The sequence below is a fragment of the Podarcis raffonei genome, chromosome 5 (assembly GCF_027172205.1).
Source record: "Podarcis raffonei isolate rPodRaf1 chromosome 5, rPodRaf1.pri, whole genome shotgun sequence".
In the NCBI taxonomy this organism is placed as follows: Eukaryota; Metazoa; Chordata; class Lepidosauria; order Squamata; family Lacertidae; genus Podarcis; species Podarcis raffonei.
In genome coordinates, this window is record NC_070606.1 from 86,236,639 (window position 1) to 86,260,517 (window position 23,879).

General features: G+C 48.9%; 1 protein-coding gene and 1 long non-coding RNA gene across 14 annotated transcripts in view; one reads left to right on the forward strand and one right to left on the reverse strand.

Annotated features, from left to right (window-relative positions):
• LOC128414747 (uncharacterized) overlaps positions 1-437 on the forward strand; it is a 54,445-nt gene extending 54,008 nt beyond the window's left edge. Inside the window, exon 3 of the long non-coding RNA XR_008330723.1 lies at positions 362-437. This is a non-coding gene — a long non-coding RNA (uncharacterized LOC128414747). The remainder of the gene's footprint in view (positions 1-361) is intronic.
• The window catches only part of MECOM (MDS1 and EVI1 complex locus), a 467,205-nt gene extending 456,747 nt beyond the window's left edge, over positions 1-10,458 (reverse strand). For 10 of the 13 annotated variants that reach the window (XM_053390482.1, XM_053390479.1, XM_053390473.1 and 7 more), the window contains exon 1: positions 10,361-10,458. In XM_053390482.1, the coding sequence (XP_053246457.1) occupies positions 10,361-10,397 (37 nt within the window). In that variant the 5' untranslated portion in view covers positions 10,398-10,458. The remainder of the gene's footprint in view (positions 1-10,360) is intronic. The other 3 variants (XM_053390489.1, XM_053390488.1, XM_053390487.1) reach the window with 1 other exon arrangement.
• Positions 10,459-23,879: the final 13,421 nt, after the last annotated feature.

A 23,879-nucleotide genomic window follows, 5' to 3' on the forward strand; every position in this document is an offset into this window, starting at 1 on the left:
AAGGTTTAACGTCTGGGAAAATTTACACACACACACACACAGAGAGAGAGAGAGAGAGATTAGTGTAGAATATATAGGGATATTAGTGTAGAATTAAAGGAGCTATGTCAGCCTCAGTTTGTTCTAGGTGCCTCTGGAAACATACACCAAACCTTTCCACATAGCAGTAGAAAGGTTTATTGCCAAGAGCCTTGCAAAAAAATGCATTATTATTATTATTATTATTATTATTATTATTATTATTATTAGCATTGGTCTTTATTGTTTTTTATTAATTAATTAATTAAACAAAATGTGTATACTGCTTAATTTTGACTAAAAATTCTAAAATGCTTACAAATGCTCTCCCTTTTTCATTCAGATACAAAGTTTGCCATGAGAAAAAGAGAGGCAGCCAAGGTCAGGGATTGGGGTACCTGTCGCTTTCTGGATGCTGGTGGCTGACATCTCCCAACACCCCTATCATTCTAGGTGTGCAGTACATTGTGTATCTATGAAATATTCAACTTTCTCTTCCAATAACTCTACACTGTATATGCCTGTTACAATATGTCCATTAAAAAGTACAATAGATCATACAAACAGGAAAAGTTACTTGTAATATAATTACAAATGCATTCATGGATCAAGAAGATAATTTTATTCGAGTTTCTATGTTTTACACACATACTTCAGAAACACAGTATGGTACTACTTGTACTCTTCAATATTATCTGACTTTCATGAGTCATTTATTCCAAATACCCATGTATGTGTGCAGACCCATATTATTGTTTCTCAATAAAGTATATGTAACGCAGATGTGTATTTTACGACAGAATAGCTTGCCATGTATTGTATAGTACATTTGCTATATATAGCGTATATAGTTCTAATATATGTTATAGGATATAACATCTACCAGGAGGAAGGAAGTCCCAGGGGTGTTTAAAGGGTCAGTTTCCTTGGGAGAATAGAGCACTGGAGATTTGCGGTATTTTTGGCTGTGCCTATTTATTTACAAAGATGCAGGTAGAGCAGATGGGGAGCAAGGCAGCAAATGCAAGGCAGGGTTAATGTTAAAACAACAATAACTTATCAAAAGTTATAGCATACCCCTAAGGCTCCTCAAGGCTGCTTCTTGCCAGGCAGCTCCAAAACTTTTTAAAATTTAATTCAACGTAGTTACTGTTTTCCTAGGATAAAAGTCTAGCCCTGTTTCAACTTGCACCCAGGCAAGTGGGTCTGATCCATGCCTGGCTTTGATGCCTGGCATTCATTATTAGCGGGCAATGCTTGGTCTAAAAGCAGAAGGACAGCATGGTCCATAACAGCTTATATTAATGCACAGCTGTGTTTCGGAGCACATGTGATTATTGTTCAGAAACGAATGTCCCTTGCCAGCTCACTAGTTCTACACTCTCATAAACAATGAAACAGGTCTGTGTTCTACCTATGCATGTCAAAGGCATACGCCTCTTTGCTTACAGTAAGCTTATTGCTTGGAGAAGAGCCATAGCTCAGTGCAGAGCACACACTCTGTATGCAAATGGCATCAGGTTCATTCCCTGGCATCTCCAAGTAGGACTGCAAAGAACTCTTGTCCAAAATCCTAGAGAGCCACCGTAAGTCAGTGTAAAATACATACAGTACTGAGATGGATTGGTCAGAATGCTGAGCTGGATTTATCAGTGGCCTGTTTCAGTATAAGGCAGCTTCTTGTGTTCCTTATCATTACATACTTAAGAATGAGTCACAGCAGATACTCTTCCAACACACTACTTTCTTCTGCAGTTTAATACTGAACGTGTCCAACAGCAAGCCTTTGAATCTTACTGCGAATATTGATCCTCCCCTCCTGCAATCTCACTTTAACCTCAAATATTATCCCTGAATTCACACAAGCTAATCTTGCCTGGGCCAGGTTACAACTTTAACAAACGTTGAACTATCTAAAAGACCATGTTGAAATGCATGCATATCACATATCATGTTCATCAGAATGAATTTTAAAATGTTATACGTCAGCCCTTGTAGCAGACATGTGCTAACCTTTCTCCGGGACAAAAGAGGCTTCCCTGTTGCTCAGACTGACTGCTGTCTCACAAACATTACTATTTGAGTGGTTCTTCACATACCAAAAGCAAATACCAAATCCTGTTAGATCACAACTCTCTAGTCATCTCTGATTCCCGATACCACCCAATCTAATCTAATCTCACAGCAAAGCGGAATAAATCAAGGGGACAGGCTAAGGATCAGTGGTAGAGCATCTGTTTTGCATGAGGAAAGTCCCAAGTTCAATCCCAGGCATCTTCAGGTAGGGTTGGGAATTTCCTCCATTTGAAAACCTGGAAACGCACCGTCGGTCAGTGTAAACAATACTGAGCTGGATAGACCAGTGACCTGGATTCAGTACAGTGGAGGCTCGGGTTGCGAACGTGATCCATGCGGGATGCATATTCGCAACCCACAGCGTCCGCAACCTGCAGCAGCACATCTGTGCACGCGGAGGTTGCAATTCGGCTCTTCTGCGCATGCACAAAGCGCGATTTAGCGTATGCGCGGCTGTTGAAACCCGGAAGTAACCCATTCTGGTACTTCCGGGTTTTGGCGGTCCGCAACCCGAAAAATAGCAACCTGAAGTGTCTGTAACCCGAGGTATGACTATATATGTCAACTTCGTATGTGTCTATGTGAATACTGTGTCCCTGGGCCCAGTGACATTGAGCAATGGATACAACCTATGTCCCATTGAACCCTCTTTAATGTTTATGATTCTGAATTGCAACAGATGCCATCTACTGTAATCCTAGGAATAAACTGCCATTTTACCCTAAGCATGAGTATTCATACTCTGCTCCTTAGGTTGTTCTCATGGCCCCTTCACATATTTCTCTATCCACTTTTCCTTGCAGCCTCCTAAACTATATAGTGCACCTGCCCATGTGAATGTTCCAGCACATTCCAGATTTAGGAAAAGGCTAGTCCATGCTGACTTCTGGTCTGTAGGGAGAGCATCATGTACATCAACCTGGATAGCTCAGTTGGTTACAGTGTTTGGCCAAGGTTGCAGGTTCAATCCCCGTATGGGACAGTTGCATATTCCTGCATTGCAGAGGACTGGGCTAGATGATCCTGAGGGTCCCTTCCAACTCTACAATTCTCTGATTCCATGATTCTAACCATAGCTTTATATAATATGCCCTTGCTAAGCCATATTTCCAGTGGCTTACAGTGTGGGATCGAAAGCCAAATCCACTATTTGCCAATGTATGCTCATTCACATGCTCAGTGTAGCAGCTATACATATTAAAAAAAATACTTCTTAATTACCTATCACCGAAACATGCTGGAGCAGCATGCATAAAACTTATTTGCAACATAAAAAATTTAAATCAGCATATAATGAAACACAGCATAGCAGGGGGTAAATACAAACCTGAAAAACTACAAAAACAGAAGAGAGCAAAATTCCAACAATTATTTTAAAATGCCTGGGCAGATAGGAAGGTGCTTAAAAACTTGTAATGTCAGCACCAGACTTGCCTCCTTGGGAAGGGCATTCCAAAGTCAGGCCACCACTTCTGAAAAGGCCCTCTCCCTTTTGGAAGGACTGTAGCTGAGTAGAAGGACTGATGTGTTGCATATAGAAAGTCCCAGGTTCAATGCCCTGGGGTTTCCAGGTAGGGCTGGGGAAAGTTCCTACCTGAAATCCTGGAGAGCCACTGCTGGTCAGAGTAGATTAATGAATGATCTGACTCAGTATAAGGCAGCTTTTTTATATTCCTAATAATATTGTCCCTCGACTAGAGGAGGGAAAGCAGAGCAGGGCTTCTGAAGAAGGTCTCCAGTGTGCTTGGGAACTCAGGGCAAGCAAAGTTTCTCCCCATGGCTGTCTTGAACCAAATGGGTCATAAAAATAGCCCCAGCAATATCAGAATCTGTTTTCAGGTGCTGTCCCTACACAGATCCTGCAAACTCCCAGCTCTCACCTCTCAGCATGGCCCTTACAGTATCTCTATTAGTTAGATAGAGTCTTGGTGTTCCTTATTGTTAGTTCCTTCCACTGAAGGTATTCTGCCTTCTCTTGTTTGTAGGGCTTCTCTGCTACCCCTTATTTTAAGGTCCTGGGCTGGAGAGGTTATTAAACTTGTTTCGTAGTTCTCCAAAGACTTTACGTAAGGGATCCATGCATGCAGCAATTGTATGTGTGGGATTAAAAGCAGAATGATCTTGCATATGCAAGTCCGCTGGCTCAGTTCATAGTCACTCATAGTCAGCCCCACAACCACCAGCATAATTTATCTGCAATTAATTCAAGATCACTTAACGAAGATGAATTATTTCCTAACAGGCTCAATATTCTGCCATATTCAAATAGGAGCAGCTGGAAAAGGTGGATTCTGCACACACTCACACAGTGCATTCTTATGTGGTTACTATGGCTACTGGGCAAATGCAGTTGGGGAAGTAGTTATTCTGGGTTACGGTAATTAAAGTAGAATACAATAATAGGATTTCACAATATTTTTGCCATTTTTAAAATTGGGAATAAAAGGTAGGTGTTCCTGAAGGCAACTGGTTGTCATGAAGAGATCTTAAATATGTTCCACTGTTGCACTTGGGATTTGTGTAGTTTCACCTCCAGCTGCCTCTCTTCTGCTCTTCCTTTGAGTTACACATTGCACTAGTAGCTATACACAGAGAAACAAGCAAACAATAAACCAACACAGATACAGGTCTGTGCCTCAAGGATCATACAGTCTGAACGACCAGAAAGCAGCAATAGGGAACCTTTCTCAACCCTGAAGGCCAGGGACAGAAGTAAAAGCTGGCAGAACAAGGAATGCAAATGTTGCTTTTGTGTAGTAGGCTGATTTCTACACATTCATGCATTCCTCTTTATTCAGGCAAGCAAGAGGCACTATCAGAATTGGTGGACACCTCCCAGCCAGGCAGACCCAGGTATGAAAGGTGTAGAGCAGAGCCAATGAGGGGCTGGCTGAGAGAGTCCCAAGGGCCACAGAGGAAGCCCTGAAGGACCACATTTGCCCCTGCCGCCCTGTGCCTAGGGGTTGCCCACCACACCGCCATAGAGGAAGAGGAAAGAAAAGAAAATGGGAGTCAAGGAATCCCAAGGGGAAGAATTCCTAGGAAAGGTGGGGTTTGAGGATAGCTTTGAGGGAAGAGACAGCCCAGCATGCGATCTGGGCATAAGGAGAAGAGAGGGAGAATAAGCAGGTCCAAGAGACTCTGCGGCGCAAGAAGCAGATTCAACAAGCCTTCAACAGCCAGCGTATGCTGGGGGTTGGTTGGGTGAGTGTGGGCATTAAAAGACTAGGCTTCCAAGCAGTCTCAACAGGGCTAAGGGGGCGGGGGAGGGCGGAGGCGGATGGTTAAGCTAAGTTCTCGCCCAGTGTGCAAACTAGCGAGGATGCGCGCTGCGGGCGCGAGGTCTTTACGCTAGACGCCTATTGACTGAACGCCTTGGCATCTTGCTAAGCGAAGTGATGTTGACACGGAGGGATGCGCCTCTGACTAGGGACCAAGTTCTCCATCAGCGTGGGAGCCGGCGGTGGCGAAAACACGGGACGCACCCCTCCCTGTCTCGGTCTCTCTCCGCCCCACCAGCACCGCCCGCGGTCCATCTTTTGGCCAAGCTCCGCTTCCAAACAGAAAGAGACTAGGAAACCTCCCTCCCCACTTTCGAGCGGCGAAAACCAACAGCAACGCCGGATTGTGGTCTTGTTGCTGCTGCTCGATTTTGTTTGCTTGTTTGTACGAAAGGAGGCTATTTGCGCCCAAGGTGGCCAATGCAAAAATAAAAAAAAAAAGCTTGAGAGGATAGCAATGGCAAATAAAGAAGCCTTTCCATAAAAAAGCACCTCGCGTGTTTGGGACTCATCAGATAGCCCAATATGAGGAGTCCTAACAAAGCGAGGAAATAAAGTCTGATTCGTCTGCTTTGCTTTTTACTCAAGCGAGGTGTTTCCCCCCCCCCTTCTCTTCACCCTTTCCTCTAAAAAAAAAACAGGCAGAGGGCAAACTCACAAGCGTCGGAGCGCGGGGGGGGGGGGGGACTTGTTGAAACTTGGTAAAGTGTTAGCTTACTCTCAAAGGGTTGGAGAGACTTGGATCCATCGCGGCTTGCTCCAATTGCCTGTTTTTTTGGGTGGTGTGTTGTGTGTTGGTTTTTTTTTAGACTGGTGATAAAGTGTAAAAGTACAAGTAACTCCTTTTATAAGGCACGGGTGTTCGCCTAATCTGATCACCTTCTGCTTCTTTACGGGGCTATAGGGTGTCTCTAACCACTACCAGCGGGGCTTGTGCTGGCCGCCTAGTTCGCTTGCGCGGAGTGGGATTTTCTTCTGCAGAAAGTCGCGCTCTCCTCCGTAGGGGATTTTAGGCCCGGGCGGGTGGGGAGAAGAGGTGGGGGAGAGCCCTAACCCTCCCTAGAGCCCGAGCAAGAGCGTCGCTTCCAGCTGGTTCTCACGTGCAAGCAGAGGCGCCAGAATAGCCCGCGGGGAGAGCCCAATCCAGCCCAAGTGAGCCGCGTTCAAAGTCCCACTGATATTTTTTTTTATGGGGGAAGAGATCTGAACACGTGCTGAACTCTGCCGTCGAAGTCAAGACGTCCTACTCTTTGCTTCGCTAGTAAGTGCGTTGTGTGGATTGGCACCTTGTAATCGGAGTAAATTACGCGGACACATAAAAAGTGCGCCCCACTCTTGTTTGCTTGCTCCCGGGTAAAGTGTAGGCTTGCGACCCCCAAAAGCGCTTCTCTTTGCTCGGATCGTGACCACGTAACGGTAAATGTCACACAGAGGCTGCACATTCTCTGCAACTGTTACAGTCTCAGAGTGGCTAGCATGTTGCGAGTTCATTTTTCAGCGACTTAAAATTATGGTTTTCCAAATAATGCGGCCGTTTCCGACTTGCCCCATCATCCACAAGCTTTGTCGCTTTTCTGTTGCTTTTAATTTTTTTTATTAAAAACAGCGAATATCTTTAATATGATCAAGGTTAAAATCAGGCCACATAACCTGAAACTTGCGTTGCTTTCTAAGAACAAACCTTTTATCGCCTAAAGTGTCTCGCTTTGCTTAAGGAACAGGCCGGACTTGACTGAATTTGGGCATAGACAACTCGGTTTACTTAGCAATAAGTAAACGGGTTTCACGGGTTTCAATTGAACTTGCTTCCAGGTAAAGCGTGGGGTACCCAGGTATCTTCCAACCTGAGAATCACATTTACAGAACAGCTTGATCGTGGTTTCTCCCGCCCCCAGGCAACCTCATATAACTTCGTAAATGAATAGTAAGTTTCTTTGATGGGGGGGTGTAGGGAGGTGCGCAAGCGGAAAAAGGGAGAAAGCTGAAGACATTTTTAATAAATAAAAATCAACGATTTAATTCTACAGGCGCCAGCGAAATTGACGTGGTGATCGAAGGCGAAAAGAAACAGGGTTTGTAAACGTGGGAAAGCGGTTTCTGCTGCACTTATTCTCTCCGTTTGCAACCTATGGGTTGCAGAAGGCGGACCACGCAGCTTCCTAAGTGTACATCTCAAGGCACGTCAGAAAGTTTTGGCGAATGCTCTGCGCCGTATCTAAAGGCAGCAACAGACTATCTCACAGCTGCGGTGAACATCAGCCACGGACCGTGCCAGAAATAAGATCCCTGCTGGGTTTGCTACTGGACTTAACTCGGTGCCTTTAGATAAGGGGATCTTTACGTATCTGCTGCGATCGGCGCATCTGCAACTTTCCTTTTTTTATTAAATGAATAACGGATCTGTTTTCAAATTGTGTCGACTGGATACATCTGCTTTTGGGGGAACAAAAACCAGCTAATCAAACGCAGGCGAGGTGGAGGAAGAGCGGGGGGGGGTTTGGTCTGTTTCACAGAAAATTAGACAGTAATCCAATGAGATCTTGTGCTTTCCTCCCTCCTCCCTCCCCCTCCCCGCGCGCGATTTTCTCCCCAAACAAGCAAATAATCGGCCTTTTAAAAATGTCACACAACTTCTGCAACGTTTTGCCTGCCGTTCTCGCCGCCACCTTTCTCTCTCTCTCCCCTCCCCCCCCCAGTTGGAAATCAAAGTAACAATGTAGTGAAACAAACACAAATATAGCATGAAATAAATAAAGAGGACTTGTCCAGGAGCTAGGTAAATGGGGTGAGGGGACGGGACGCACAAGAAATCAGCTCCCTTGCAAAAAACGAGGCAAGGCTGCATCTGTTGCACTGCGAGTTGCAGTCAAGAAAACGATTCTTCCCCAGCAGCGTAAAAGAGGTAAACTTGAATTAACTGCGCGGTTTGCATTCGCACAAAGCCCGATGGTGCTTCGAACGTTTGCTAGGAAGTGAATCCCAATTCCCAACATGTTCAAGTGAGTCTCAAGCCCAAGCTAAAGTACAGGAGTGCAGCCCTGAGCACATTTTGTATGTAAGTTTACATACAAAATAGCGGTGGAGTCAATGGAAATTTCAGTAAGTTGTATGTATGGCCGGCTGTGCGAGGGGAGGAGGAGAGATGGAGAATCGCACACATAATGTTTGATCGGCTCGTAAGGATAGACGGAGACTCCGGCTCCAAGATTGCCAGCCGCCACTGCAGTCTGTAGCAAACTGTTAGAGGAGGACGCGTGAAATTGACAAGATCATCGTGGGTCTCCGAGGATGCCAAAGCAAAAAAAGAAAAGTGCGGCCCAATCGCTTCCACCTCACCGAGCTCGCACTTCAAAACATGCCTTGTAACTGCATCAAGTTAAAATTGAAACTGACCAGCTCTAGCTGCTTCTTGAGGGGGTATTATTATTATTATTAGTTTTTTTAATATGTGAAATAAACAGACAGGAAAATAAGGAGATCCAGCTGGGAGCTGCCGCTGAGAATCTCAGGCAGGCCAGTTTGGCCACCTCAACCGAGGACTATCAAGCGGAAAAAGCCGGAACTCCCAAGCGAAGGAAAACTTTGTAAGTCTCCCTTCCGCGACGGAACATATTCCTTTTATTATTGCTGCTGTTATTATTATTTTACGCTTTCAACAAGGAAAAGGAGACCGTTACTGGTAGGGAAGCCGAGATCGCTAGTTCCTGCTTTGTTATGTAACTCACACACTTGCCCCCCACACTTAAAAAAATATAAATAATAGCACCAGAACTAGAAAAGGAAGACTCGTCGTTGTTTAGGCAACCTTTCCTGGAACAGTATTCCCGCCTGTACACGTGTATGCTGCGGGCTGTTCCTTTTGCACGTGCCACAGGAACGGGAGACGCGTGTGCACGGGTCGGGGGGAGGCAGTTGCACACGTGCGCGCGCCAAAGAAGCAGCGCTCACACGCGCAGAGCGCGAGTTTGTTTGGCTAAGTTGCGTGTTGGGGGGGGAGGTATTTCCTCGCTGACCAGAGCCACTCGAGCCAAGGAGGTTCTTCCAAAAGCCCGGAGCGGCTGGATCTTGCCCTGGTGTTGTTGCGGGGGGGGGGGGCTCAGCTTGAAATGGACAACCCCCAACTCGAAGAGGAAAAACAAAAAATCCCCATCGGCTGGCGAGGAGTCCCCTGCTGCTGCGTTAAGTGCATGCATGCTTTCTCCCCTGCACCCAACCTGTCCCAGCAAAGCCATCGCTCCAACTCCTGGGCTGCAGGTTGCCACCACCGTCTACTCCTCCTGCTGCTGCTTTTGCGGCCTCCCCTCCTTCCCTTCCCCACGCGCTTGTTTTTAATGTTGATTTCACAGAGCCAGCAGCGCCCACTAGGGGCGCTCGGCGTCCTTGCAGCCTCTGCCTCCCTCCCTCCCTCCCTCCCTCGCCGGAGCGAGCGAGCAACTTGCGGCGCTCTTCTTCGGCGCGGCTGAACTTTTCCTCAACTCTTTCGCCGCCTCGGCTGAAGTTCACCAGCGATCCTTCCCCGCCCCCCCTCCTCCCTCTCCCTCTCGCCGCCACCCCGGCAGACAAACACACAAACAGCGCCGGGCACAGCCAAGCCAAGCCAGGCAGCCCAGCCGGTACCTCTCCACCCCCCCCCCCGTCCGGCTCCCCGCGTCCGAGGCGAGGAAGAGGAGAGAAAAGAGAGAGGAGAGAAACCCAACGCGCCGCCGCCGCCGCCGCCGCCGCGCACCATCTCTCCCTCTGTCTCTCCAGCAAACCAGCCGCGAGGTGGATGGATGTTGGGCAGCGGAGACTCTCGGGGGCCAGTTCTGCGCCGGGGGCGGGCCGGATCTGTGGGGCCAGTGGCTGACCCCCACCCTCCCCGCCCTCTCCATCCCACCCCACGGACCCACATCTTTCCCGGACGTCTAGCGGGGCACAGAAGGGAGCGCGGACGGCGCGGGGGGGGGCGCGGGGGGGCGCGCAACAGAAAGAGCGATTGCACCTACTTGCGGCCAGTTTCCTCGCTCTGCCTTTGGATCGCATTGCTGCCAAATCCCGCGGACGTTGCTTGGATGGTTGCTTTGGGGGGGATATCTGGGGTCGGGGTGGGGGGTGGGGATGGAAATCAATGGAGGGGCTTTCCCCCCCGCTATCTCTCTCTCTCCCCCTTTCTCTGTTGTTTTTTTTTCCTTTTCCTTCCTGCTTCCCCCACTCTTTTCTTTCTCTCTTTCTCACTCACTCTGTTTCTCTCTCTCTCCCAACCCCAAAGCTTGCTATCTTCTCCAGCATTGTCAGTTTGGACACCTTCGCACATGCGCAAGGGCGGCTTCTCCCTCTCGCTCTCCTCTCGCTCGCCCTCCCCCCGCGCAATCCCCCCCCCTTTCAACATCTCCCGGGCGCCGCCAAAAAAAAAAAAAAGTTTGGAGCGATCTTTCACTTTTGGATTTAAGGGATCTTGGGCAGAAGATCGCAGGAAAGGGACTAAGGCGCGGGGCGGCGGGTGTGTGGAGATCTCTCTTTTGCTCGCTTGGGGGAATCTAAGCCAGGGAGAGAACACCAATTGACATGAGCGCCCATGCAGACTTTTTAAAGAGAGGGATGATGCCGGATGATGGAGCTGATACGACCTGCGATTTATTAATTGTGCACGGCGATTCTTCTTCGTGCGCCCTTGGCCCGTGCGCTCCCCCCACCCCCAGGCGCACACACTTTTCTCACCAGCACAACAATTATTTCGCTTATGTGCAGTGGACCAACCCGGCGTCCCCTGGATACACCCACCCAACCATAGAGACAGAGAGGTTGGGGGTTGCGGGGGGGGCCCCTCTCCGATGTTGAGGCTCGCAGCCTCGTCTTCTCAGACGGACACGGGACCTGTCGCCCGAGTTTCCCCGAGGGAGTCTGAGTCTCTGCGCCCCGCCGCCATCCGGGAGAGGCAGAGAGAGAGGGGAGCCCAGTTTTGTATAACCGCAAAGCCGCTTCCTTCTGACACCTATATATCTAAGCGGAGAGGGAGGAGAATAAATATTTATGATACTCGGTCATCCCTATAGGCCTGGCGGTGCAAACTCCCGGGCTCTGAGATACTGCACTGACACTTTCCTGTTGGTGTTTGCAGAAGGCACCGTGACTCCAGAGGAGACCCATTGACTCCAATGGGTTCCCCCCTCTGTCCTTTAGCCGAGTACAAACGAAGAGGGTTGTGTGGGGAAGAGTTGATCGGCAGGACTATCCCTTCCAGGCACATTTCTGGCTCTGATCCTCCGCTCCCCTTTACTCTAGAGTAGCCCCTCTCTTATCTCATCCCGGTGGGACTTGCGGTGGTTTCCACGACCTTGCTTCTCTCGGGTTGCAATGCCGTCCGTCGCATCCCAGCGCTCGGAACCCTTGGGTCCCGATCCTAATCTCGTTTACTTGAAAGTAAGCCCCCTTTTGCTTCAGTCGGACTCGCAGTGGAACGCCGCCTCACTTTGGAAGTCAATTCGGATCGAACTCAGCCAGGAGTAGCCTGATCCTAAGCATATTTACTCAGAAATGCCGTGAGGTTTACTCCCAAGTAAGCGTGCATAGGGACTGTAGGAGAAGTCAGCCTTGTTTAGGGCCGAAAGGTTCGTTCAGTCCCCCGATGAATATACAATTCATAGATGCATTAATATTAAAGCTTACTAGGAGGAAAGTCCCATTGAATTCAGTGGTCTAACTTCCGAGTAAACGTGCTTAGGCTTGGGCTGCGCGGCTGCAGTCCCGAGCACCCTTATACCTCCAATAAAATGTGCAGGATCTTGCAGCAGTGCAATTCTGCAATATAAACAACACATCCAGAATGTTAACAAAAATAAAAATAGGGGGTGCATTTAAATCACCTGAAGATACTTCAGAAGTAATAGATGTAGGATCGGGGCAATGGATGCAGATTGGAGCGGGGTGTATTTGCACACTACTCCTAACCCTTGTTTTGTCACAGGGATCCTATCATATCTTTCATCTTCCCCTGGATACATATTTAACTAGATGGCGATCATGAAATCAGATTCCTTTCATTCGCTTTAATGACAAGGGATGGTTGAAGCGGGGAGCGGCGGCGGCGGCGGGGGCGGGGTGCACATCTATCGAAAACATCTATCGAAAACATGCTTGGGAGAAACTGGCTCCTGTTTGGGGAATGAATCAACCCAAGCTACATAATGATTTTTGCAAAAAAATAAAATAAAAAAAATTGCTCCAGAACAACCTCCTTGCACTAAACAGTTTTGTTCAATACCTTCTCGGCGCTATTTATGTTCCCATTAATATCTGTAGCAAAATCCTGCCAGACGCCATAAAAGAAAATTACGGTCTCTCAGCCCCGATGCTGAGCCAGTTCTGCGAGACCAAATTGTTCCGGATTTGGGGGTGCACCTTCTCCTCTGGATTCCCTGTCTCTCCACCTGCCTGGGGGTGGCCCCTGCCTGAACCCTAGGACAGGAGAGGCATCCGATCCTAAACACAATGATCGGAAGCCAATCGCTGGAATTTTGCTTCTGAATTGATGGTCACAGCTCAGCGTCGGAGTCAGTCGCTTTCAAGCCCTGCTCCATTTCCATAGGATTTAAAGCCACAGGATTTAACGCAGATTGGATCATTTGTGGCCAGCTTTAGCATCCTCTGCATTCTTGACTTGCAGACAAGTGGGACTTGCCTCGGAATAAGCATACTCAGAGTCAGGTGCATTGGCAGCAAATCTAAGCACTTGTATGGGCCTAGGTTTCATTGAAATCAGTGGGATTGATTTCTGAGCAATTTTCATCGGATCTTAGCTGTAAAAGTGGGAGAGACCTGGGGTCGGGGGTTTTCACTTGTAGCAGCGTCCAGCTCGGCAAAAGCGCAAGATCAAAAGCCGAGGGGCGCTTGCTAGGAAAGCACAAGTTTTCTCCATTCTTTCCTGAGCGACCTTTGTCGTTTGCTAGCATGGAGACGGCCAAGCGCGCTTCCTAACCCTCAAAGAGGCCGTGGAATATGGGAATGGTGCTAAATGTACATTACTAAAATCCCTGCGAGGGGTTGCTTTTTTAAAAATTGAGAACAGGTGGTCTTGCGGGGGGAAAACGAGGGTTCCTTTAAAAAAAAAAAAGTAATAATCCCCTTCTCATAAAAAGGAAAAAAATGCATTGGAATTGAAGCCTATTTGTGTACATAAAAAAAAATCTAAAGGGGAAATATTAAATGAATTGGCAACTCCCTCTAAAGCGTATTCATTTGAAGTGAAACAAAGTCGAGAATAACTCGACCAACGGGGTTGGGGAAAGGTTGAACTAAGTAAAACCTACATATACAGGGGCAGTCTACCTCCGAATAGCAACAATGGGAAGGCTACTGCCTTCAGGCAGGTGAGAGGTGAGTTTCTCAGCGGCATATGGCCTGGCTGCTTTTGAAAAGAGGGTGCTGGACGTGATCCGTCGAAATATGTTAAAGACCACCGCGGGAAAGACACAAAAAGCATTGGAAAGGGATCCCCTACAAAGGGAATTATTTGGGGGGGGGGACTGTTCTAGGTAGACCGAAGGTCCCTTTGGTGGGACGTCCGCCCAAGTTCTAGCCTGAGCTTACCTGCGAGGAAAATATTTCCGTTTGGAAAGGCTGGACTTCGTGTCATAATTAACTTTACAATGTAAGTTTTTGTGCTGATGTCAAATACTACCCGCCCTAACTTCCAGAATAGAGTTTATTTGTTTATTGGTTGTTGTTTTTAAACAGCTAGATGAGACAGAAATCTACACACCGATTCAGTCTAGGGTAAAAAGAGGAGGAGGAAAAGGAGAGGCCATGGTCTCCATTTCGGAAGAAATGGGTGGAGACTAAGGTGAGGAGCAAGGAAACAGTTAACTTTGCCCCTCCCTGGCACATCAAAATGCACCTTCTGCTTATGTCTCCCCGCCCCAGCTCAATCTTTTCATTTTTCATTTTTCATTTTTTTATATATATACAAGGGATGCCATTGCCACCTTTCAGATTCTCCGAGCGGGGCTCGCGTGCTTTTTAACATCCCAGGGCAGGATGGAGAGAGATTCAAACAGGTGAGGTGTTTCTCTCCATTTCTGCCCTACCAGGATTCCTGGAGCTGCTTCACCTGTTGAATGTGCAGCTCTTAAAGGCACAGGAGGCCAGCCGAAGAGGAGGAGGGGCGGCGACGGAGGCGGAGAGGATGGCCGTCTTTCTTCTGCCTGAGCCGCCACCTGTTGGCTTCCCCCGTCGCCTGTGTAAACGGAGGCAGACTTCCAGGATTATCACCTTGAAAGCCTCCTCTCGCAGCGCCTCTTCCGTTCGCCTCCCTTTCTCTCTCGCTCTCTCCAGGCCCGGGCAGACTTTTTGCTGGAGTCTGCTGCGTGGCCGAGAGAGTGGGGCAGGATCCGTCCACTGAAAGCCCCTCTCTCCTCGCTCTCCTGCGTGCTTCAGCTGCCCAAGCCCATGTTGTCCACCCGGAGGTCTCCTTTGGGGAGAGCGCTTGCCCGGAACGAACCTTATAGACTTCCAGCCTGCGGCGTTCCCGATGTTCCCAAGCGCTGTGCAATAACGCAGTCTGGTTTACGCACACAGCAAAAGGGGTGGCGGCTGGCGGGCGCGCGTCAGCGAATCGTGGGAGCCGGAGGCAGTCGGGCATAGTGGGCAGCGTCTTGGGTCTTGACCTAGGAAAGTCGCTGCTTACACGGGAGGCGGGGTGTGGGAGAGATCCGGGTTCAAAGCCCGGTTCAGACACGAAGCTCACTTGGGCCAGTCGCTGCCGCGGCGCTCAAACAGACCTACCTCGCTGGGTTGTTGCGAGGATCAAAATGGGGAGGGGGAAAGGCGGGGTGGGTGGGCTCTCTGCCTTGAGCTTCTTGGAATCCAAGGCTCGGGTGAAAGGAGAGATTCAAAAATATATAATTTATGCAGAGAGTCTGACACCTTCTTGGGTGCCCTTGGCAAACGGGCATTGCCTTTATTTTGACCACGATAGCAAAAGGCTGCAATCTAAGTGCACTGACAGTCCTCACCCAGACGTAAGTCCCGTTCAGTTCAGTGGGCTTACTCGCAAGTAAATGTGCAGGATGGTGGGCAAACCCTGTAGTGGGCACCCTTCCTTACTTGGAAGTTAGACCGACTGAACTGGAGGGGGCATATTTCTGAGTAATCGTGCACAGGATCTGGCTTTTAGAACCCAATCCTAATCATTCTACTCAAGCTCCGTTGAGCTCAATGGGATTTGCTGTCAGGCGAATTTTCTTACAAATTTAGCTTTCCTTTGTAGTATATGTCACTGAGACCAGTGGGACTTGCATTCTAGTAAACGTGGTTTGCCCCCGGTGCGGGGTTTTACTCTGCAGAAATGATTGCGAATATTCTTCCCCCTTAGGCATCCTCCAGATACTGTACTTGGGAGTTTTTAAAAAATAAATATGAACATGTCCTTTTGGGTTGTGTCCTTAACTATACAGCAACTACGTTTGCAACAGTTGTTGCGTGAGCTACCTAAGCCGACGCCGGCCGAGCCTCCTATTGTTCTGTCATATGGCACTTATGCACTTATCCACAGCGCTCTTCCTCGAATTTAAGCCCCACTGAATTCAGCCGAGGTTTATACCCGAGTAAGTGTTCACAGGAGTGCAGCACTGGGGCGTGTTTTTCAATATATTTAATCCGGAGAGTAAATCCCATTCAATTCAATGGGACTTGTGGCGCCTGCAAGACCGGGTTCCTTAACCCAAAGGGCAGGATCCACCCAAAATCAAGTACAGTATATACATTATACTTTTGCCTCACTGATTCGAGTTCGTGTTTGAAGTTCCCATTGAAATCAATGGGGCGTGCACTACTAACACCGAGCATGTTTTACTCAGCAAAAAAACAACAACAAAAAAAACTCTCAATAAGACTTCCTTGCACGTGGAGCATAAGAAGGTAGCATAAGAAAGTGGCCAAAGGTGTCCTCCTTATACTCTCGGGTTTTCTGAACTACCCTTGTGAGTGTTACACTCTTCCCATTTCACAGATGAGGAAACTGAGGCTGGGAGAAAAGTCGCTCGCGGGGGGAGTTTCCGACTTGACAGAGGGGGCCACCTTGCAAAACGTCAAAGGAGGAGGTGGGAGGGGAGCGGGCCCTGAAAGCCCTTTCTCTTCCCCATCCAAGATCAAAGGCGAGGGGAGGTTGGTGTGGCAGCGCACGCGACGCATTTGTAAAGCGTTTCTTCCGACGGCCGAAACACCCAACCAGGAGGCGGTGGAATGCAAGGGTTATATATATATATAAACTGTCTCAGCTAAATGCGCAAACCCTTGACCTTTCCCCTCGCCCACCCTCTTCCCGGTCCCCCGGGCAGTACAGACCCTCCCGCGGCGCAGAGAGAAGAGAAAACTCGGGTCCAGCTCCAGGCCCCCTGCGCCTGGTCACTTTCACCTGCTCCGAATCTCAGGCGACTTGCAAGCCAGGGAGCCCCAACCAGACGTCGGGGAACCCCTCCCTCTCCCCTGCACGACTCTCCCTTTCGATTACAGAGCCATCAGGCGGACAGCTCCGGTCTGCATTTATTTCTCGCGCGCCAGAGCCCTATCCTGACGCCTCGAGAGATCCCCAAGCCATGAGGAAAGGCAAGGAGGGCGCCGTCCAGTGCTTTCTATCCATCCTTCCCATCTCTTCGACCACGAATCCGTTTCCATGCCGCTTTTAGGGCAAGAGAGGCGGCGTGGGTTTTTCTGTTTGTTGTTTGCTTTTAAGGATAATATAATATATATATATATGGCTTATGACGCTCCTTCTCAAACGTCCGAATTTGAGAGGGGTGGTTGGGCGGGTGCAAGGAAAGGATCGATGGTGGCGGTCATAAAGGCTGGGCGCGTTTACTGCCCGACCGAAGGAGACACCCCCCTCCCGCCTCCTCGCTTGTAAAATAAAATAAAAAAAATACTCCGCCACGTGGCTTAAAGAACGGTGCGCCGTCTCCGGCGTTATAATCCCAGGTTGTTGGAATTGCGGGTACTGGCGTGCTTTTAAATGCCTGTTACAGGGAAATGGCCCGACGTCCAGAGTTTTCAATGCCTTCTGCTATGGAACAGGAAATTTTTCTTTTCCTCACATTGAACTTAATTGAACATGCCCCGCAGTCTGTTTGGAAAGCGCGGCGGAGAGAAAGCGAGAGAGAGAGCCGGTTCTTTTCTCCTCTTTCTTTCTTCCTTTCCTCCCCTTGATCATGGCGTTTGTAGCCCCCATTGTTTTTGTGCAATGAACTCTACCTGCTGCTATTCAATCTCGTATATATATTCTCCTAGCTACCAACGCAGGGAGATTAATTTAATCGTTGTAAGGCAATTATTAGTACTGTTTACCCAATGCTTGATTTCAGGTTTTTGCTGTTAAGAAATTAAATCTCTCGCGGGCTGATCGCAGCTGATACTGGGAAGCTCCCCCCAGCCCGGGCAGAAAAGAAACTTTTTATTTTTTAAAAAATGTTTTTATTAATAATATTAATATTAAAAGTCTCGGGACTCCCAGCATTCAGCCATGGGGCTCAATTAGGCAAAATGGAAACAATTTCCAGCCGTTGTAGTAACTCAGTCTCCTACAGATCGCTTTCAAAATACACACTTTTATTATGATATGCTGACCTCAGTGGCGTGAAGTGGCATTGGCTCGGGAGGGGTGGGTGGGAAGGAACTCTCCCGCCCCCAAGCCCCCTTGGGCTATAATTATTAGAAATTAATTGGGTTCAGGACCCTGGGTAGCATTGGGTAAATTAATAGCGTGTCTGGTTGCTTACAGTTGAATGTGCAGACCACAGGAGAGAGGGAGAGAGAGTCACAAATGGGCCATTCAGACAACACTTTCACCTCCCCCAGGCTCTGGGGTGGTTAAAAGATTTTTTTTAAGGGGGTATCTTTTTCCTTTACAAGACCCTCCTCTGTTTTAACCTTACTGATCTGCTTCAATGGGCGTAGAGGGCTAGTGAGGAAGCGGGGTATGAAATGGACCTTAGCTGGCTTTATTTACCTCTGATTTTTCTGCCTCTGCATTGTGGGCTTTTCTCTCCCTCTCCTCCCCCCTCCCTCCCGCCCCCCTACTCTTTTCTCCTCCTTCTTCAGGGGGCTACTTAGGGGTTAAAATCAAAGCGAAGGCCCCTGTATAGTTGGAACTGTCGCGCTCAGAGTCAAAGTGGGAAAAGGGAGCCCTGGGCGAAAGGAAATTACTGCGAGCTTGCGTGACCTTTCCGAGAGGTAATCAATCAAGTGATCAACAGGGATATTTATCATTTCTCGATGGGGCTACTTTACAAATGCACAAGGAAGGGGTGGGGGGAACGAGAAAGGAGTGAGGCGGACGGGGGGGGGCGAGAGAGAGAGAGACGGGAAAGTTTGAATAAACCCCAGATGCCTAAAGACAAATATGGAGATTTTAATCAATGGGAGGACTCCCCCTCCCTCCCTCCGTCCGCCGCCATCACCCACATCACTCTGGAAACTTTTGGAGTGCCAAAAACCTCCCGGAATATATGTTGAATCTCCTGCTCCTCCCACCCCGGGTAGCAAACCGGCCTGGTAAAGCCTATAAAAGGATGGAGGCGAGAATCCGATCGGCTGATTCCGCTTTCGCCTCAGACGTTATAAGGAAGGACCGGGGCAATGCGAAAAGATGCTGCCCTTTAAATACATGCATTTTCCAAAACAAACATGTATGCGTATGCGGTATATTAAAGATCCAGGGGCACGATCCCCTCGATTTGAATGGGCAGCCCGGCCCTGGGTTCAAGAGAGCGCTTCGCACCCCGGGAGAAAGCGCGCGTGTGCAGGAAGGGGGTGGCCAGAAGCGCACGCTCCCCTCCACCAAAAGCAGAGGCCATTGAACAGCCCGATCCTCCTGCCTGCTCAGAAAGTAGTACTCAGTGGGGCTTACTCCCAGGTAGACCAGAGACCGCACGCTTCCCTCGGAGCCAAGCCCTTTGAATTGAGCGGGACCTACTCCCGCGTAAACAGCGTGCTGCGCCATCCTGTGCGCGGTGCAGCTCCTCTCCAAATGTGGCGGGTTTTTGTTTTACTCCCCAGTAAAGCCCATGCCTGGGCTCGCGTGCACGTGCTTGACTTGGGCTGGATTGCGGCCTTCAACCTCTCCTCTCCCGCGGAGAGAGAGAGCGCTTTCATTTGTTCTTGGAGAGCACTGCCTAATCCGGGTTTTAGGCTTTCCTGCTTCCTTTCTCCGCCGCGTGTTTCACCGGCACCGAAACAACGCCTCCGGATTCGCACCCGTGGCCCTCCAGTCCCCGGGAAGCTGGCCATCCCCTGCCGTGCCAGCAGCGCCCCTTCGGCGGAAAGCGGCGCCTCGCCCCGCGCGCTCCCAGGGAAGCCAAACCCGCCAACTGCTTCTTCCTCCGGCTGCGGCGGCTGCGCAAGAAGGGGCCTTCCTGGAGCTGCCCGCCCTTCGCCTGGCTTCCTCTTCGCCCAGGGCCTTCCAATCCCGCCTCACCTTCGGGCCTTCGGGCGAGTCCCACGCCGCTTCTGGTGGCGCAGAATTCGGGGCCCCCTTTCCGGGGCTGTTTTTAAAGGTGGAATGAAATAGATGGCGGCTCTGGCGAGGGCAGGTTTCCCCAGAGCTTCCCTTGGGCTTCGCGCCAGGCAAATCAGGGGCAGGCTAGGCTTGCAGGCGCGCAACGGGGCCCGAGGTCGGCATAGGAGCCAACTCCCCCAATAAAATCTTTGAGGGTGCGCCCCCCCCAAAGTTGATGGGCACTGCCATTCAAACGGTGCATCATGCGCCTGCATCATGTGATCAGTTTGCAAGACGGGGCTTACCTGGGCCACCCCAATATTTTATTCAAGTTGGCACACACCCCCCACAGTCAAGTTGCACGTGGTCCCTGCACGACGCCTGCTCCCGAGTAAGTGTGCGCAGGGTTGACACCTTCGATTCGTACACGCCGCGTAACAGAAGATGACCGACAGTCGAAATGTTTATGCTGGACCTTTGGCGAAAATTAGGGCCCAAAGCGAGGGCGATAGTTAAAAGGGAAAAGGGTAAAAGGCGTATCCAGCTGATTGTAAACGGATCCTCATGAATTCATATGATTTTTTCATTCAAATTAAATAAAGCCACCATGATACTGTAGACCATGTCTTACTCTGTAGGCAGCATCAAAAAAATCATGCACCCACTGTTTCGTGGGCCCGCAGTGGCGCAGAAACATGGTTAAAAAACACGGATCCATTAAAAGCGCCTCCATAGGCTCTCTCCTACAAGACACATTTTCCTGGAGATCGTTTAAAACAAAAAACCAGGGGCACTTACTCCCAAGTAACAGTACTTATATTCTGGCCTTGTCTGCTCTAATTGTTCGAGGTGGGGTGGGGGTAAATGCCTCCGATCGCGATGGTGATTTAGGAATCTCGGCCTCCGCCCCCCCTTTAAGGCGAATGAATAAATCTCGGGCTAAATTATTATGAGAAACGCCCTGTGTACGATTTGCGGCCAAAATTCAATCAACTGGATATCAGTGCGGGAGAGATTTCAGCTCGTGCTTTAACTCTTCCCCTGGAAGTATAAGAAGCTGAAAAGACCTTAGTTTTATTGCTCTGGGTGATATTTTGAGTTTCATCCAGAGACCTGGGATCTTCCCGTGTTTGTGTGCAGACGGAGCGAGTGAGAGATTTCGGGAGCCCCTGTATAATTCGAAGGAATTCGCGGCGCTCGGGATCTGCGCATCCTAGATAGCGAGAAGAGAACCTCGTCCTGTCTGCCCGCCGTGGGAAAGATGCCTGGTTGCCAAGTCTGCAATGGATCCCGCCAGATGCGGTTGCGTGGCCCGACTTATTTTCCTTTCCTTTTGCAAGAAACAGAACCGTCTCGGCTTCACACGCTACTGGTTGAGCGCAAACGGGTTGGTCTGCGCTGCCCCCTCCCGGCCACAACGCGGAACTGCAGGTGGAGGGATGGCACAAGCGTGAGACTTTGTGAGGGACCGTCTCTCGCCAGGAAGGGAGTGACTTCTACCCTGTTCCGGTGGCTCTTTCCAGAATTTAATTTCTAAAATGAGTGGTGCTGAAGGCTTCCTAGGGTGGGGGCCAGATGTGTGTGCATTCACAGACGTTATCTTATTTACATTTGCTTCTCAGGTGCTAAAAGGAGGTTTGGAGACAAGGTGGGTGTCTGGACTAATCCTGATTTGTGGCTCTGATAAACCCAACAGTGTCTTTGCATTGTCCCTGCCATGTTTTTCATCTTCTTAGGCACTTTCTTTTATGTATATAGGAGGAAGGGGGGCACATTTCACACATTTGCACAGCAGTGCTTTAATTCGCACTTAATTTGTGCCAGGGGCATTGAAAAATAAAACAAAAAATGGAGAGTGGGGCAACCCAACTAGTTACTATGTCAGAGCATTTTCTCTAAAGGATAATATTGCTGGGGCTTTTGTTTTCATCAGAATTTTTTTTACAAAGGCAGAGGGGTGGAGTTTAAAAAGCGATGTGTGTTGCAGTGCATTGGCATTTATGCACCGATTTCCCTACGCTTCATGTCAAAAGACATTGGAGGGCAATAAATCGTACCCCTTTCCTGATGAAATTCAGTGTTAAGCACGTGATGGAAGCTAGACCTGTCCTCTACCCCGTGTTATGAATGTGGTGTGGTACACAGGCATTTGTGTCAAGTATTCTGCAAAGGTTATTTCTCTCCAGCCCAAATGATGGTGAAGTTCACTCTTGGAGCACATTTAAGAATCTATATGAAGCTGAAGAATTAATGCTTTTGAATTATGGTGCTGGAGGAGACTCTTGAGAGTCCCACGGACTGCAAGAAGATCAAACTCATCCATTCTGAAGGAAATCAGCCCTGAGTGCTCACTGGAAGGACAGATCCTGAAGTTGAGGCTCCAATACTTTGGCCACCTCATGAGAAGAGAAGACTCCCTGGAAAAGACCCTGATGATGGGAAAGATGAAAGGCACAAGGAGAAGGGGACGACAGAGGACGAGATGGTTGGACAGTGTTTTCGAAGCTAGGAACATGAGTTTGACCAAACTGCGGGAGGCAGTGGAAGACAGGAGTGCATGGCGTGCTCTGGTCCATGGGGTCACAAAGAGTCGGACATGACTAAATGACTAAACAACAACAAATTAAGCCTATCAGTCCACCATGCTCAACTGCTAACCTCTTGAGTTTGTCTGCAAAGCAACGTAAATCCCAAAGTTCCCTGGGAAGTGGGATCGGCTGCTAAACCACTCTGGAAGTTGTAGCTCTGTGAGGGAAATAGGGGTCTCCTAACAATTCTCAGCACCCTTGGAAGACTACCCTTCCCAGGATTCATTAAGAGAAGGCATGGTTCTTTAAAGTGGTATTATACTTCTTGAAGTGCACAGTGTATATGGGGCCTTTGGTCTAATCCCTTAAAAAAACAAAACACCCCATGTAAGTCTCCAGCTATCACCACATCTTGAGGCAGTAAGTTCCATAGTTTACTTTTATGTCTCTGAATAAGAATATTCCAGGTTTAGTTTCTGACATCTCCTGTTAAGATGATTGAGTAGCAAGTAACCGGAGTGTTGTTGGGACGCGGTGGCGCTGTGGGGTAAACCACAGAGCCTAGGGCTTGCCAATCAGAAGGTTGGCGGTTCGAATCCCCGCGACGTGGTGAGCTCCCGTTGCTCGGTCCCTGCTCCTGCCAACCTAGCAGTTCAAAAGCACGTCAAAGTGCAAGTAGATAAATAGGTACCGCTCTGGCGGGAAGGTAAACTGCGTTTCCGTGTGCTGCTCTGGTTTGCCAGAAGCGGCTTAGTCATGCTGGCCACATGACCCAGAAGCTGTACGCCGGCTCCCTCGGCCAGTAAAGTGAGATGAGCACCGCAACCCCAGAGTCGGTCACGACTGGACCTAATGGTCAGGGGTCCCTTTACCTTTACCTAAGACATGGTTTAGGGGGGCTTCACATCAAACTGCAGGCCGCAAACCATGCAGGCTGGTTAGGGTTAGGTGACTAACTTTCTCTTTCATTTTTCCAGTATTAAATTCATTTCCCCACATTTCCACTTCAGTTTGCATTAAAAAACAAAAATCCCCATGAAAATTCAGCAGCATTTTACTGCAAAATTCTCCTGACATACACAATTTTGTTTGCAATTCTGCCAAATACAGGGAATTTTGCAACACAGTTTTTCCTAATGTAACAAATTTCTCCACATTATTTTCACTAATATATGCATGCACACTTTCTCCTAGTATCGGCGCCAGATTTAGGGTGGTTCCCCCATACAGGGTGCCAAGTCAAGGGGGAGCAAAATTGAGGCGATCCATAATTGAGAAAATGCATTAGGGAGTGCCGAATTTTGGCCTCATACAGAGCACCATATTATGAAAGATGGTCAAAGTCTGCCTCTGCTAGTATATGCATTTTGTACACATTAGTTGACTAGAAAAGACTACTGAAAATTCAGAGGACATGCAAATTACAAAAGCTGTCCGTGTTTCAGTCCCTGTTTCAGAAAGTGTGAATTGGCGTAGGTTTGCCTTTAAATGTGAACCGAGTTGAGTTTCTCC